Genomic DNA, 16,467 nt, shown 5'->3' with positions numbered 1-16,467 from the left:
CATTTTTGCCCTCACTCAGACGCCGTCCAATACACGCCTCTGATTGGTCAATCAGTGCCCCATGCTTAACAAACGTTTGGACGTCGTTCACGGGTAAGTGAAATGCTACCAAACATGTTGCTTCTGTTAACTTATAAAATGCAACATCCTGCAAGTGTAACGCAGTTTGTTTCGATTCCTGTAAACGCATATAATGTACTTAAAACGATAACGATCCCCTTGCGCTATCCAGTGCAAGCATTTTCTTTGAAGACTTGGTAGTTAGCAATTAGCTACACTGATTAGCTAGCAGCTAACGCTACTCATTCACACGGTGTTAAGATAGTTATTGTTATTTGGGTCATTTTGGAAACCGAAACGTTGCTGCTTGTTGCTATACGGAATCCTCGTTGTTAAGAAATCCCTACTGATAGTACGAGTAGACGCTAACAAGCACCAACTAACTAGCCGGTATGACGCTAGTTAGCTGGAACGATGCTACTTGAAGTAAACAGCGACCGTAACATGTATTGTTTATATTCACCCTTTTCAGATCATAGTCAAGATGAGTCTGAGAAAGCAGACCCCGAGTGACTTCCTGAAGCAAATAATCGGGAGACCTGTGGTCGTCAAACTTAACTCTGGTGTCGATTACAGAGGTAAAACAACTGGCATGTTTGCCCATTTATTTGTTTTCCCCATCTCGTTTGGAAATCGATGTTCTTTTCAGCCAAACCCCTGCACATGTGATCTGTCTGCAGGTGTCCTGGCCTGCCTGGATGGTTACATGAACATTGCCATCGAGCAGACTGAAGAGTACGTTAACGGGCAGCTGAAGAACAAGTATGGAGATGCTTTTCTTAGGGGAAACAATGGTAAGATTCTCACAGTTTCTAAGTATATCTCCATTTTGTACACATTTGGGCACCGCAAGGCATGAAAAGAAAGAAGAAGATAAAAGGAGGGAAGTCGGGTTAAAAGCAGCGTGGGCAAGTCATGTCTGACTTAGTATAGAAATAAGGTCAAGAGCACCTGTTATTTGAGCACTCTTAGTCTGTTATATAAACAGCCCAGATCATTGATGCACATATAGCAGCGCTGACTAAGGATCTAAGGCATCCTAACAAGTGATGCAATAGAAATAAAATGCTTAAAATTGTGATAACAGTTCAACAAACAAAATAATCCTGTGACACAGAAATTCAACCATCAGAACTACACTTAATGTTTGTATTGTGGTGTTTTAAATTAAGTTTTAGGTTCTGTTAAGTAGCCCCATTCATATTTCTCAAAAAAGTGCACTATCCCTTTATATTTGTGAAAATGGGTTTGATGTGGAATATTGACTGCAAGGAAACCTTAAACCATCTGGGAGTTCCTCTTCATTTTGTCATTTTTTTCTTTAATGAATAAAAAAATTTGTAGCGTCTTTCATAAGTACCGTCTTCACTATCACAGTCAGAATTCTAGCTTTAAGAACCTGTTTTTTCACTTCGGTCCATATCTTCATCCCTCAGTCTCGATTTTCCTTACACCAGCCGTGTGTTGTATTTACTGTGCGATTCCCTCTTGAATGAGTCATGCTGGCCAGTGGAGTTTTCAGTGTGATAAAAGGCCCAACAGCCAAAGCGATGGTACTATTTTAGTCAGAATGGAGCAGGTTGATAAAACTAGATCAACATGAAAGTACCAGTTGCTTTACCTGACTGCCTTTTCATACAGTCTACAGCCTTACACCTTGCCCCGAGTGACCTGTGCAAAACAAGTCTACAATTTACCTCAAGGAAGAGAAATACAATGAGAGAATAGAATATAAAGTCTTTGTCACTGTACTGTGCAAAATACAACGAAATTGGGAGTCCTTCTAATGGTTGGTGCATTGCAGTTCAAAACACATACACACAATAGCCTCACACAACCTACAACACAAAGCCAGCAAAAATAGTATAAATGTGCCACAGTGCTATTGCACAGTGTGAAATTTGTCCCCAGGACTGTTTTCATTTTGCATGTTTGAGTTGGTGAAGAGTGCAAATTTCCTGAGGAAAGAAACTGTTCATGAGTGGTAAGAGTTTTTAATGACCTGCCGCGCCTACCAGAGGGCAACAGACTCAAACAGGTGGTGGCCGGGATGTGACAGCCATTTACAAACATGTTTGCTCGGGTCCGCTGTATGTAGTTGTGGGCACCCAAATATGAGTTTTGGACAACATACTATAAATATTATGTTGAGTTATGTTGATGAATGAATCAGTAATCAGACTTTCACTGCTCTTTTCTGTGTTCTACTTTTTCCCCACTAATCACCTGACTCTAAAGTCCTGCCATGTTTTATATTTTTGACCTGTACTTTACTTCCTAGATTATTGGCCACATAGTGGAGTCATTTGACTGCAAAACAAGAAATTACGTGCCAAGAAAGTTCAAGTTCCTCTCAGCGATGTCCTTGTGTTGCTCAGTAAAGTCTTTGTCTCTTTTTTTTCTCCACAGTTCTGTACATCAGCACCCAGAAGAGGAAAGTGTAGTGAAGATCATTCTGTTTTTTTATTTTTATTATCCAGTGTTGGACGTGTCGGTAGACAAATGCCCTATTTTTTCTTAGTTTTTTTTTTTTTTTTCCACTTTGGTTATGTAAAGTCTGAATTCCAGAAAAATATTTGTTTTTGTAAAATTGGAATAAGTTAATAAATGCTGAGTTCTGATTTATCTCTGATGTGATTTTACATATGTTGGTGTTAAAAATATATAGATGTGGGATATTGGTACAATTTCAACTGGCCTAATTTTGGAGAAAAAAAAAAGTCATTCTTGTCCGTTTTAGTTCATATTGTAATCTTGTGATTTTAATTCTTGACTGTATCAGGCTTCTTTGCTGCCAGTGGGATTGTCAGTAGAATAAAGATGGGCTTTTTTTGGCCAAAATTATTCACTCCAAGTTTATCCCTGGAGCAAGCAAATCTACCACAGTTTTACCACAAGGCTTTCAAAGGATTAGAACATAATTTTGTAATTTTTTTTCACCACGAATGTGCTAATTTTGTAATTGATCTAGATACAACTTGCCTGCAGAAACCCATTACCGAATGGCCTGTGTACAAATGTACTCCTCGTTCTGCACACTTTTTAAGTAATTTGATGAACGACCGTTTGCATAATTAGGATGAAACTGTTCAAGTAGTTTCATAGCAAAAAGACATTCCAACTTAAAAGTTCAACTTTTGTAAATCCCAAATTAACTTTTAGCTTTCGCTTGCTAGTTCTCAAACTGAACATGAGTCATGTTAAATGTTCCTGCAGCTACAGTTTATGCTCCCACTTTGCACTGATGGAGTGTTTTGCCTCCGAATAGTAATGTACCTGCATCTGAACTGTGCTGGTGTCCAGCAGAGTCAATCATAGAGCCTTTGACTGCATGTTGGAGTGCTCATGCATACAAATGTAACTTGTTGCCTGTTTTAATGCAGTCCTATGGAACAATTGAATATGCAACAAAAGTATTCACTTACTGGCCATTTAAATGTCCATTACTGAATGTCATAAAGAGAATGTGAATGCAGGACTAATCTATAAATGGTGCCACCTGCAGGCTACATCAAGCTGCAGTAACATGTCAACAGATCTGTCAGATCAGCCCCCACTGCCCTCTGCTGCACACTTGCATGTTTTAGTCCTTTTAAATGTCTCAGACCACAGCTTACCTTTTGTCATCTGTGACTGCACAGAGATGCTCTTTGTTTCTGTTTGGTTTGGCTCTGCCGTCTCTATTAACGCTTGCCCCGTGAAAATGAATGCAGCAGCGTATGCAAGGAATTGTTAAGTTTATTCCATTTCAGTGTGGCCTGTGGTAATTTAGCAAATGAGTTCAAAAGTGGCATCACCTCATTACGCTAAGATAAGAACGCTATAAATATATGATTCATTAGGCTCTTAATGAGAATGTTGTAGTGTGGAGGCAGTGAGGGGAATTCTTTTCCTACCAAGGGTGGATTTTTGAGAGCGTTGTTTTCCAACCTGTACATGCGCACTCTGGCCCCTGGAAGGAGACAAAAGGCTGCCAAGGTCAGCCCCGACTTGAGAATGAAGGACGCGTTATTGATCAAACTCTGCTGAGCTGCAGCTGTGGAGAGGGAATGTTGGGGGAGATTGAGCTGCAACACACACACACACACACACACACAGGCGGACATAAGCACTGAGTGATGTGTACACAGAAAGGCATTGTACACAGTGCAACACACAAAGAATCATTACGGCACCTAGTGAGGGTTAGTACAGGCAAATATTTACCTACTGGAATCATAACTGAGCCGCTGGCTGTGTGGCCTCGCAGGGAACCCAATTAATACCATTTGCACAAATGACCTGGTGGCAGACATCATGCTATTGAACCAAGCGCTTCTTTAAAAAAGACAGTGAACTGATGCAGCCACTTTTTAATTTTCTCTGTGCTTGTCAACAGTAGAGTATTGATTCCAGCCGACCAAACCCACATTTTTTTTCTCTCCTTTTGGATCATTGAAACAATGTGCACGATGAACGCGAAAACTAATCCTCTTTTTAATTCATGTAGTTTGTTCCAAGATGCTTTTTTTCCCCTTCTCTGGCGTAGTTTGTTTAGGGCACTGTCCCCCCCCCTTCACCCCATCAAAGCAGACTGGCTCAGGGGCTGGCGAGGGATGCTGCAGTGGCTCAGCGTTGACGTATGGAGGTGAGTGATGGAGGGGAGAGGACAAAGGAGGATAGAATAGGTGACAGCCTTGTTACGTAGGAGGAAAAGCAACGGGGGAGACTCAGGTCTTACAGCACCACCAGCTGCCAGAGCTGCAAAACTACAGTAGAGTCACAGGAGGGAGGGAGGGAAAGTGGAGTATGACTTTGACCCTGACTGATCACTGCAGCATGACTGTCCAGCCTTTTCACAAGGGATCAAAGGATGACAAGGACAACCTGAAAATCTGTGTGTGTTTCTTTGTGTTTAGCTGTCCCATGTTCTTATTTGGACAAGGACAAATTTCTGTCTTCTTCTGTGCAGATCTATTCAGCATGAATCTTTTCATATGAATGATTTTGCCAGGGTTGACGGAGAGTCACGCGCACATAGTACACAAAAGTAATATTTTCTCCCTGTTTCTCGTCTTTTTGCACACACTCAGCGGCATCAAGGTGAATCACCACATGATGAACGCATTGATCATGTTAATGCATAGGCAAAATAATGTGGTGAATGTGTGTGGAGGGTGACGAAAATCAAAATCTAAATAATCACCTCTCCGACTCAGGCCAATAAAACATTATATTATAAAACCATTGTATCCGCTGCGTGAATGTGTAGCTGTAAGCAACCTTTCGCTTGTGCACACGTAAAGAGACCTCCTTCCTCACAGTGTATTGGGATCTGCGCTGTCCTGTGTGAACTTGACCAGCTTTAACCTCCGCCTGACAGCCTGTCATGTGTTTAGGATGTAAATGATGGCGGTGACCTCCCGCACTGCGTCTCTGCTCTCACATTCCACAGGCTGGATCACAGGTCATGTTAGGTTAGTGCAAAATAAACAAACACCTTAGACACAGTGTAACACCGGCGGATAATGTAGAAAACAACTGCAACTGATTAATAAACTGAACGCTCCTCGGCTTGTTTTTTCTCTGTTAATCCGGTAGTCAGCTACGGCTATCCCCCTCAAAATACATCAGGATGACGTGTTTGCATCCAGAAGGTTCCCTGCTCCACTTCCTTTTCTTTCAGTAACCTAAATCCAAGTTCAACTATGATGGGTGTTTTGATCCTAATTGAATGTGAGTGCCTGTGCTTGCCTGTGCTGCTGTGCAACCCCATAGGCTCTTTATTTAGCCCCGAGGACAGTCAACCTTGGCCAAAAATGTGACCCTTGACCTTCTTATCTGGAAGAAGCTATTCCCAGCATGGACAGGGGCTTCTGTGATTTATACTGGCTCCAAACGGCAGAGCGATGCAGATGGTAAGGTTAGGGGAGCATAACTAGGTACCCTTCAGGAGGCCAGAAGCCAGTGGTGTTGCACACACACCGAGCATTCATGTGTTGCACAGGCTCTAACACCGTGAACAGCAGCAGACTTACAGACAGTGCATGGTACAGTAACGTAGTCCATGTGAGTCCTCGAATCTTGACATCCAAAAGGCTCTCCAGCTGTCCCACAAAAACTCAGTCTACTTTGAAAGCACACTTACTTGGAATTTCTTACTAGATGACAAAGAATATTGTATTATTGACCATGACCTGACCCACTTACACCACTGGATGGATGTGAGCACAAAGCACATTACCACCTATTCTGTTTTTTATTCCCTGTTCAATAACAGGGCAAATGTTGTTTCCTTGCTGCGGTGCTCTGTGTTACTGATGTGTCTTAGTGAACTTTTTCATACCTGTTATGACAAAGAGGGGTGAGACTTCAGGGTTGGGATAATGCACGGCATCCTTTATCAACTTCTGAATCCTGAAATAATAATAATAAAAAAAGCTATCTCAGAGAGCTAGAATTGAATGGGTATTGTGTAGACCTGAGACGGAGACCAAAGTCAGAAATTAAGTCACAAAAATGAGGACTTCAGACTTGATTCTGCTCAGGCATTTGACTTTATTTGACAATTGAAAGCCAAAACACCAATTTCTCCACCTGCTAATGAAGATCGTGTGATTGAGAGGGTCCAGAACAGCGACAAAATGGACTTTGTGGTGAGAAAGTTTTGCAAACTGCTGGTTAAAAGGTTATAAGCCCGACTTTAAACATGGATGACAAAATTTTGAACAACAACAACAACTGTAGACAGGACAACTGAGCAAACTCCTCCCAATGATTTTGCAAGAAGCTCCAGAAGAAGAAGAAGAAGTGAGAAAGACACGGCAGAGCCCAGCTGGCTGTGAACAGCCATACAGCTTGATTATTTAATTATTCAGAGAGAAAAGTATGTCTCAACTTTGTAAAAAAATGCTCTTAGCACAGTATCCAGAATTCTGAAAGACTCTCAATTACCTAGCAATTTGCATTGACAACATTTAGACGAGGACTTGCCTCAAAAGACTTACTAAAACATCTCATCACTGCTACTGTGCCACTTGTTTAGGAAATACATGATGTTTGAATGTTGTAAAGTGTGTAAAGCAATTCAAAGACTTAATCCACCCAAAAGACGTACATGAGACCAAAAAACCTTCCATTAACATGTAACTGCTTCAAAATCTCCAATTACAAAGTTCTTGGTAGCACAAAACTGAAGGTTGGAGAGCCTTTTTGAAGGGCTGTCTTGGGACCCTATCTCACAAAATAGTGTACTGAGGTCATCAGCGCTTGTGAGCAATAATTAGTGAATATGAAGTAAACAGCCGTGTCAAAGAGCCATTTTCAATCCCCCTTTTGCTTCAGAATGGCTGTTGTTTGTCAGCCAAGTCTTACTACTATGCACATGAGATTTGCATGAAATACAAACTAACCCTGCACTCAGGCAATTAGCCTCCATTACACTGCCGTTCCAATTGCCAATTTGTCTGCCACGCAAGGTAATCCGGAGTGTTGCTGGCAAGCTCCCAAAATGGTAATAATGGTATTGCAAGAGTCTTTTGTTGTTGTTTCCTCTCAGACTAACGGCCACAGGCGGCTGGTGTGTCACTGGATGAAATGTTGAGGAAGTGGAAATGTTTGCACGACAATCAGGAGTCAAGACATGAACCTTTGCCCTTGGATACTACAGTCCAAAGGCTTTTTGGCTGCCTTTTATTTATTTATTTATTTATTTATTTTGGAGGGGGGGGGGGTCTTCCTCTGTCTTACTAGTTGTCTTACTGTTCTGGGTTGCTCTTTTGTCTCTTTCTGTTACTGTGTCTCTGGTTTTGTTCTGACTCTGATAATTAAGCAGTGGAAGCATTGCTTTTATTCCTTAAAGCCTGAAAAACAGGATCCCCCCTACACAGGGTTTTTAGGAGGGCCAAGAACAAAACAACAACCAACAACTGCAAAATCAGTATTTTTCCCTTAACAATCGATCAAATCACTGTGTGTATGTGAAAGGTTCCGCTGGTAGTGAAGATCCTGCAGAGTAAAACAAGAGTTTAAACATATTCCAGCTAATTGTTTCGGTTGAAAGCCCTGCAACTGTTCTGTTTTGGTTGACTCTCGTCGCTCTCATCAGTGTCTTCTCTGGTCACAGCAGGCATCTGTTTCAGTTAGCAACCGGTAGGTGAATGTCATGAACAATTTGGCAGCTAAAAAGGCAGATACCGGGAGCTGGTTAACATAACTAAGAGGAGAGTGAATGTAGGACTTAACACTATTGCAGTATACCAGAGTTTTGAAAGTTGGGGTCTATGGTGACTTTCCCCTGCTGGCATACTGCTAGTAATGTGTTTAACACCAATCAGCAAAGACTGGTTTGCCAGAACTGATGGTGGAGAAGCAACTCTAATGAAGGAGTGGGCTACAGTAACTGCTACAGCAAGGATGGGGAGGGGGCACAACTTTCACACTTCGGTTTTAAAACGTCAAAGCGGTGTTGCGTTTACTGCCTGTCCCTGCCCTGAAGTGACCAACCAAAATCAGTTTATTACAACTTAGATCTTATTTTTGCAGTTTTAGTTATGATTTCTTTTCGTTACGTTAAAAGCGGTAAAATCTGGGAATGTAACAACATTGCTTAAGATTATCCAAACATATTTGAAAGAGAGGAGGAAGATGGAAGGTAAAATGATGGTCTACTGAGCAACATGGTTCAACTTTGACCTATTGCACTGGTTCAAGTAATACTATAAGGCTATTTTAGCAGGCTTTCATAAGTAACCACTTAATTCTTCCTTTAGCATTTGCTCTCGGTTGCTTTGAAGATGCTCGGGACGGTTGACTCTGCTTTCCACACTGCGATGCCTTTGCACGCATGCTGTTTTTCACTTTGTGCGTCCACAGTCATGGAGAGAAGCTCAGTGGTTTGACTCGCTACACTTACAGCGTCTGTGATATTGCTCAAGGGTAAAGCCAGACAGAAGAGTTATGACTTAAGCCCATCTCCGGCCATCAGGGAGGTCATAAGAAGGCTACAGTCACACAGAATCAACCGCACACACACACACACTGAGCTACCTAAACTAACACACACACACACATACACTTGGATACTGGACTAGGGCCAGTATCAGAGTCAGGGCACTGTCATAAACACAATTACAGCCTTTTAGTCTTGGACCTGAGCTTGGTCTCTCTTCTGTCTTTGTGAGTGTGTGTGTGTGAGAGAGAGAGAGAGAGAGAGAGAGAATGTATGTGAACATTTGCGTCACAACATATTATGAGGCACACAAGGGAAAGCACCTTTCACATCAAGATATGATTTCCTGTATTGCACGACACAGGAACAAGAGGCCGTTAAATTCAATGTGACACTCCCCGGGTTACCCACCAATGCCTTTTACGTGCGTGTGTCACTTTGAGAGTTTTAATGACCGTTATGGAAAGTGAAGAGGGAATGCTCTTCAGAGCTCACACACACACACACACACACACACACACACACACACACACACACCTAGGCTTGGAGGAGCAGCTTTTATAGGGAAGACAGATGTAAAGGTACGACCTGGGAGAGGAGACATCTGATGCACTTTTATGAAGTGGCAAAGGTGACGGGACACGGCTTTTAACTGTGCATACAAATTGCAACTTCAAATATATTTTTACATCAGCTTACTTCAGCTTATTGCGACCAATGATGTCAGAAAAACTTGTATAACATTCATTCTAAGGTGATGTTTTGAATGTTTGCATCTTATCTGGGCCGTCACCAATCCCCTGGCTGCTGCACTGTGTCACTCTAAGATGTGTTTTCTGCATTTTCGAGACATATCTTAGCCCCTTGTGCCCTCTTGTGGCAGATCTTGGTGGTGGCTTCGGTCACAGCCAGCCACTCAGCCCTCTCTTGTTCCTTATTTTAATTGACCTGGATTTGTTCCTTTGCGTTGCTGTAATGAAAAAGAGAGAGGTGTCTCGAGACTGAAAATCCTGTCAGCTTCGCCCTGCAGCAATTCCCACACCCCAAAACTGGGTCCCCTTTACAAGATCTACTGTTTGAAGCTGAGCAGAAATAAAAAATTTAAAAGACCTGGGTGCTTCAATGCCTTGCGATGAATAATTAAGAAATATGCATTTCCAGATAATGGAGAAAGGAATTTTAATACATTTGGATGTAAATTCATAGAAGAAACACTTTCACATATATTTGTGTGGGACTTTTACATGACTTTGTCTTGTATCCTTATTTCTCTGTGTAAAGAGATGGTAAAATATTCATCCAGCATTTCACTCTGACTTTGCCTTTATGTTAAACATAGACAATGAGCAGGATCACTTTTTAAAAAACAGAAACCTGTACAAATGGGACACGTGCTCATTTGGGTCCTGCACTAAAAGAATATGAACAGAGTTGCTACCAGCAGTCTGACACACATTCATATTAATGCTGTCTGTGTCAGCTTCTCAATGTGCTGTTCAGAGGCTCGTATTATCAATACAAGGCAATCAATATTCTACATTATGAACAAGGTCATTCAATCAAAATGCGCTGGATTAAACATTAAAAACATGAAATTAAATTTGTTTCGGAAAGAGATAGAAATCAAACTTTGTAATTAATAGATTATACAATGATTTAATAGGCCCTCCTATGAATATACAGAATACTGCTTAAAGGTCTGATTAAACACAATCATTGCTGTGGTTAAAAGATACTTTCTCTTTTTTCATGACTGAAATCCTACTGCTCGATTAAAATAAAGTTTCTCTGCAGTTACCTTGTCAAAAAAAAAATTACAGATCCAAAAATGCATAAGTCATAACAATTTAGTTAGTCATACCTGTCACCACCTCCATCTGACAGATTTATACCAGAACACATAAAAAGCATATTTGAGGATGAATTCTCCCTTGATGCTCCTTTAGCCCCCTCGCCATTGTCATTACAGAGACTAGCTTACAACTCCCTGTACAGTTATGAATCATACACCATGGGCCTGTTTGATTTTACATTTGATGACTCATCAGAGGTCTAACTCTTCACATTAAAGCCTGGTGACAATTTTATGGCCTCCATACTGGAAGACGAGTGAATAAGTTGTGCCGCGTTACAACAGAATCCTCTCTGTCTCCATAACTCATCTGCTGTGATGGCAGAGCTGGATTGAATCATCTTTGCTCGGGGCTGGTAGCAGAAAGCCTGGTAATGCTGGGGCTGAGGTGTGTGTGTGTGTGTGTGTGTGTGTGTGTGTGTGGTATTTGTTGTGTGTTTGCGTGTGTGCTTGAATGAATGTTCGTCCTAATTAAGCATCAGCAGCTTCTTGGACCAGGGGGAGGCAAGACTTCACAGCCATTAAATCAGGACAATGCTTTTTGTGTCACTGGTGCTGGCATAAGTTGCCCTGCTTCCTCTCCTTCTCCTCGCATCTTTTCTCTCTCTTTACCCTCCCACCTCCTCACCCCTCCGTCAGTCTCACAGCTGCCATGCAGCCTAGGGCTCCAAAAATAAATGATGGCTTCCCAAGCGCATGGTCAAGGCCAGGCGAGCTGGCAGGGCCGAGGCTCCTTCGGGAGCTGCCGCAGTGACTTCGCACTAGCTTGCCCTCTACTGGTGGACTGCGCTAACTACAACTACAGCTCAGGAGGCACAAACAGAATAATAGATAATGCTGAATAGAATCCAGTTCAATATGGCACAAAAACAACTACTTTATTGTTGAATCAAAGCTTCTCTGACACAGAGTCAGCAAAACAGTTTTATGATTTTACTCAAAGCCTCAGTCTGTATTTAGCAAGGAGGTGAGAAGCGCTAAATCACTGTACTCTGAGAAAATTCAACAGCAATTCTCAGCTAACGACTCGGCCTCTGTGTGGAAAGGGCTTAGGCAAATTACCAACTACAAGCCCAAAGCCCCCCACTCTACTGACGACCTGCGACTAGCCAACAGTCTGAATGAGTTCTACTGTCGCTTTGATGGACTATCTGCCGGCCCTGACACCCCCACTCACCCCATCAACACGGCCATTCACACCCCTGAAGTCATTCCACCAGTATCCACCTCGGACCCCCCCTCCTCCACCACAGCCCTCTTTATCCAGGAGGAGGATGTTAACAAGCTGTTCAGGAAACTGAACCCTCACAAGGCTCCTGGACCAGACGGTGTGTCCCCCTCCACCCTGAGACACTGTGCAGATGAGCTGACTCCAGTTTTCACAGATATTTTCAACACCTCTCTGGAGTCATGCCATGTGCCAGACTGCTTCAAAGCCTCCACCATAGTCCCAGTCCCCAAGAAGTCAAGGATCACTGGACTTAATGACTACAGACCTGTGGCACTGACATCTGTAGTCATGAAGTCATTTGAGCGCCTGGTTCTGTCCCACCTCAAGAACATCACAACCCCCCTCCTGGACCCCCTGCAGTTTGCCTACAGAGCCAACAGGTCTGTAGACGATGCAGTCAACCTGACACTACACTTCATCCTGCGGCATCTGGACTCCCCGGGAACCTATGTTAGGATCTTGTTTGTGGACTTCAGCTCTGCCTTCAACACGATCCGCCCAGCTCTCCTCCAGGACAAGCTGTCCCTGCTGAACGTGCCTGACCCCATCTGCCGGTGGATCACTGACTTCCTGACAGACAGGAAACAGCATGTGAGGCTGGGGAAGAATGTCTCGGACACCCGGACCATCAGCACCGGTACCCCCCAGGGCTGTGTACTTTCCCCTTTGCTCTTCTCCATCTACACCAACTGCTGCACCTCCGGCCACCAGTCTGTCAAGCTGATTAAGTTTGCAGACGACACCACCCTCATCGGTCTCATCTCGGACGGGGATGAGTCCGCCTACAGGAGGGAGGTGGACCGTTTGGTGTCCTGGTGCGGTAACAACCACCTGGAGTTGAACGCCCAGAAGACGGTGGAGATGATCATTGACTTTCGGAAAGTGCCAGCTCCATCGCTCCCCCTCACCCTGACAGACACCCCCATCTCCACGGTGGACTCCTTCCGCTTCCTGGGTACCACCATCACCCGGGACCTCAAGTGGGAGCTGACCATCAGCTCCCTCATCAAAAGGGCCCAGCAGAGGATGTTCTTCCTGCGGCAACTGAGGAAACTCAAGGTGCCTGCCAAGATGATGGTTCAGTTCTACACGGCCATCATCGAGTCCATCCTCACCTCCTCCATCACCGTGTGGTATGCTGGGGCCACCGCCAGGGACAAGCACAGACTGCAGCGTGCTGTGCGCTCTGCTGAGAAGGTGATCGGCTGCAGCCTTCCATCTCTCCAAGACCTGTACACCTCCAGGACTCTGAGGCGTGCAGGTCGGATCACAGCTGACCCTTCTCACCCTGGACATGGACTCTTTGTAAAACTCCCTTCAGGCAGGAGGTTACGGTCCATTCGGACCAAAACCTCACGCCACAAGAACAGTTTCTTCCCCTGTGCTGTTAGACTGTTGAACACAACTGACTAACATGCTGCCCTGCACCTTAGCAACTGATTTTGCTCTTTCACTGTTCACCTGCTGTTCATTTGCACTGTCTACCTCACCCACTTGCACTATACTCCACCCTGCACCTTACTTTTGAACTACCTCCAGAAAAATATTTATTTATTTCACTTATTTTATTTTGTGTTGCCTTACTCTATTTTTATCCTTATTCTTATTTTATTTTATTCTTCAACTATATGTTACTGTTATGTTCTATGTATGCACCAATCACCAAGACAAATTCCTAGTAATGTGAAACCTCTTCACTTACATGGCAATAAAGTTCTTTCTGATTCTGATTCTGATTCTGATTCTGATATCAAAAGCTTTTGTTTTAGACAACTTAATCAGTTTGGATAATTTGCTTTGCATTTGTATATTTATACTGTATGCAAGCTGGTATATGACAGTATGTAATATATACGCTTCTACAAATGAATCATAAGAAATTTGCGACCTTTCTTGTCTTTTGGAGATGGAGCGTACTGTGCAAGAGTTTGATCTCTAGGTCAGAGCCCAGCAGAATAAAAACATCTTGTCTTTATCTGACCCTATCAGACTGGAAAGCTGGTGTCTGACATCAGTTTGTATCTTGATGAAAGCAAACTGGATGAGTAAAAAAATCTTCCCGTCTCCTCTCTTCAGCCAAAGTCTCACTGGGTGACAGGAAAGTGGAAGTGAGGGCGCTGCAAAGTCAAAGTGGGTCAGTGTAGAGTATTCCCACGACAGGCTCAGATTCAGTCACCCTCAGGAAGAATTAAGATTAGCAGAGGACAAGTCTGTGTGTGAGGAGGAGAGAGAGAATATTCAAATAAACCAAATGTCAGTTAGTCATTTTTAAAGAAGAAAACCAAACGTCTGTTGATTTCAGCCTGTTAAAGGTGTGGATCTGCTGCTTTTCTCTGTTCTGAATATTGTCAATATCCGAATTTTTAAAGGTGTCACCTTGAGCTCTGGGAAATCCCGATGGACATTTGAACCATTATCTGACACTTAACAGATCGAAACGGTTGATTGATAAAATGAGAAAGTAATCATCAGAATAGCGGACAATGAAAATGATTAGAACTTGTAACCCTGCTTCATGCAGTTGCTGCATCTCCACACTGGGGTTCGCAAAATTACAGGAAAACATTAATATAAGGACGCGCTATATTGGATTTCGCCCCCCATATGTCGATATTTGTCAGACTCATTCAGGCTGATTGCCGATGCTGATGCCGAGATATGCACATATATTTTCCACCAAATTCCAGAGACCATCACATATTAATGTGTCTGCTCTTACGGGGATGGCCCACTGTTAGATGCAGACATCCAATGATTCTCAAAATGAAAAAGAAAACTACTCAGCCAATGGTTGGCGATACCATGCATCCCTACTTTAAAATATAATAAAAACTCAACATCACAACCCTAAAAGTACTATCAAGTTGAATTAAAGCTGAAGACTCAGCATTCTTAGTGCACGGTTGTTGCCCGGCGTTAAATCACACTGTACAGGTGTTCATATTATTCCGTCCACACACTGCAAAGTCATTCACGCTGGCAGCAGGCAGTAAAACCGTCGGGCGCACAGACAATATAACACGGCGCCTCAGCCTCACACAAGATGACGTGCAGATGACTGCAAACATGGAAATAAGATATACAGCGACAGAAAAAAGTTCGCTCTTGAGTCACAATAAGAGAGCACACGCAAAAACAGATTTAGGACATGAGAAGCCACACCTACGCCGACACACACAAACGCAGCCCCGTCTGCCCTCCTCCAAAACTCGGCACACTGTAGTGGATGAAGTGGCTCGGAGGCAAGTCCTTTGGTCCGGTATTAATTTTACATACTTGAAGAAGGCCATATATATCTTTTGTCCATTTAATTAGTTCTGCTGTCTCTCAGTTGGTCAGATCTATTTTACACTCGACGGCACAGGCTGGTCCAGTCACTCATGGAATTCCTCATTATATGCATTGCATCTCTGAGGACTATTTAGTCTTTAATATATATTCAGTGTCTCAGTTATTGTTGTGGAAGGCAGTCGCACTGAACTGCAGTTCAGAGAATTGAGAGCAATTTAACTCACGTTTCTGTATAGCCCGTCATTGACTTTGGCATCGCACATTATGAATAATGGCTTTGTCTACTTAAATCCAAATAAATGTTCATAGACACAGACCAGTGTGAAGAGCCTAAGGCACTTCAGCTTGAATACTTTCTGCAAAACAATTCAGGACATGTGTTGCTTGTGAAATGCAATCAAAACATCTCAACAGATGATTTATTCATTTTAACTAAATGTATACAAGTTTTATAGATGTTTTCCTTTTGCTCTTTTTGTGTGATGCTTCTCTAAATGGGAGAGCGGTGCACCGGTGGGTCGACTGGGTGACCACTAGGTGTCAGGCTGACACAAAACATTCAGTACCTGCTCCCTCTCTCTCTCTCTCCCTCTCTCTCTCTGTGTGTGTGTGTGTGTGTGGTGAAATAACTCCAGAGATATTTGATAAAAGCTGACATGTTTGTGAAACTGTGAAGTAATGTAAGGCCAGATTACTGCACAACAACAACAACAACAAAAGTTAATTTGGATCAAAACATATGTAAGCACAACATGATATGCAGTACATAATTAGACTTTTTATTTTTAATGTAGAAACCAAAAAACTTTTGAAATATTTTACACAGTACGCGTCACATAAAAATAAACTGACCTGGAGACAAAAGAAATGTTTGATTTCCATACATGTTCATGTTTAACATAAATATATTGAAGTAAAATCCTTCCATGACTGATCATTTAAAAACAGGCTACAGAACAAATAATTCTCACAGTACGTGACAGATCAGATCAAAATGTCTCATCAAGACATGTCTCACCAAGACACCCCCCACCCCCAGGGCGACAATCATATATGCAAAATCTCAATAGTATTATTAGTACAAATATATTCCAAAATGTCAGT

The 16,467-nt window shown here is 42.7% G+C and overlaps 1 protein-coding gene across 1 annotated transcript; it reads left to right on the top strand.

Moving 5' to 3' along the window:
* On the top strand, nt 1–2,685 carry lsm6 (LSM6 homolog, U6 small nuclear RNA and mRNA degradation associated). Its single transcript, XM_046415549.1, has 4 exons — nt 1–93; nt 533–638; nt 741–854; nt 2,470–2,685. Exons 2-4 carry the CDS (start codon nt 545–547, stop codon nt 2,502–2,504), a joined length of 243 nt encoding a protein of 80 aa, XP_046271505.1. The 5' UTR covers nt 1–93; nt 533–544; the 3' UTR covers nt 2,505–2,685.
* The last annotated feature ends 13,782 nt before the right edge of the window (nt 2,686–16,467 follow it).

Source organism: Scatophagus argus, chromosome 2 (genome assembly GCF_020382885.2).
Source record: "Scatophagus argus isolate fScaArg1 chromosome 2, fScaArg1.pri, whole genome shotgun sequence".
Lineage (NCBI taxonomy): Eukaryota > Metazoa > Chordata > Actinopteri > Scatophagidae > Scatophagus > Scatophagus argus.
The sequence above is the reverse complement of the archived record's forward strand: the minus strand, read 5'-3'. Positions and strand labels throughout refer to the sequence as shown.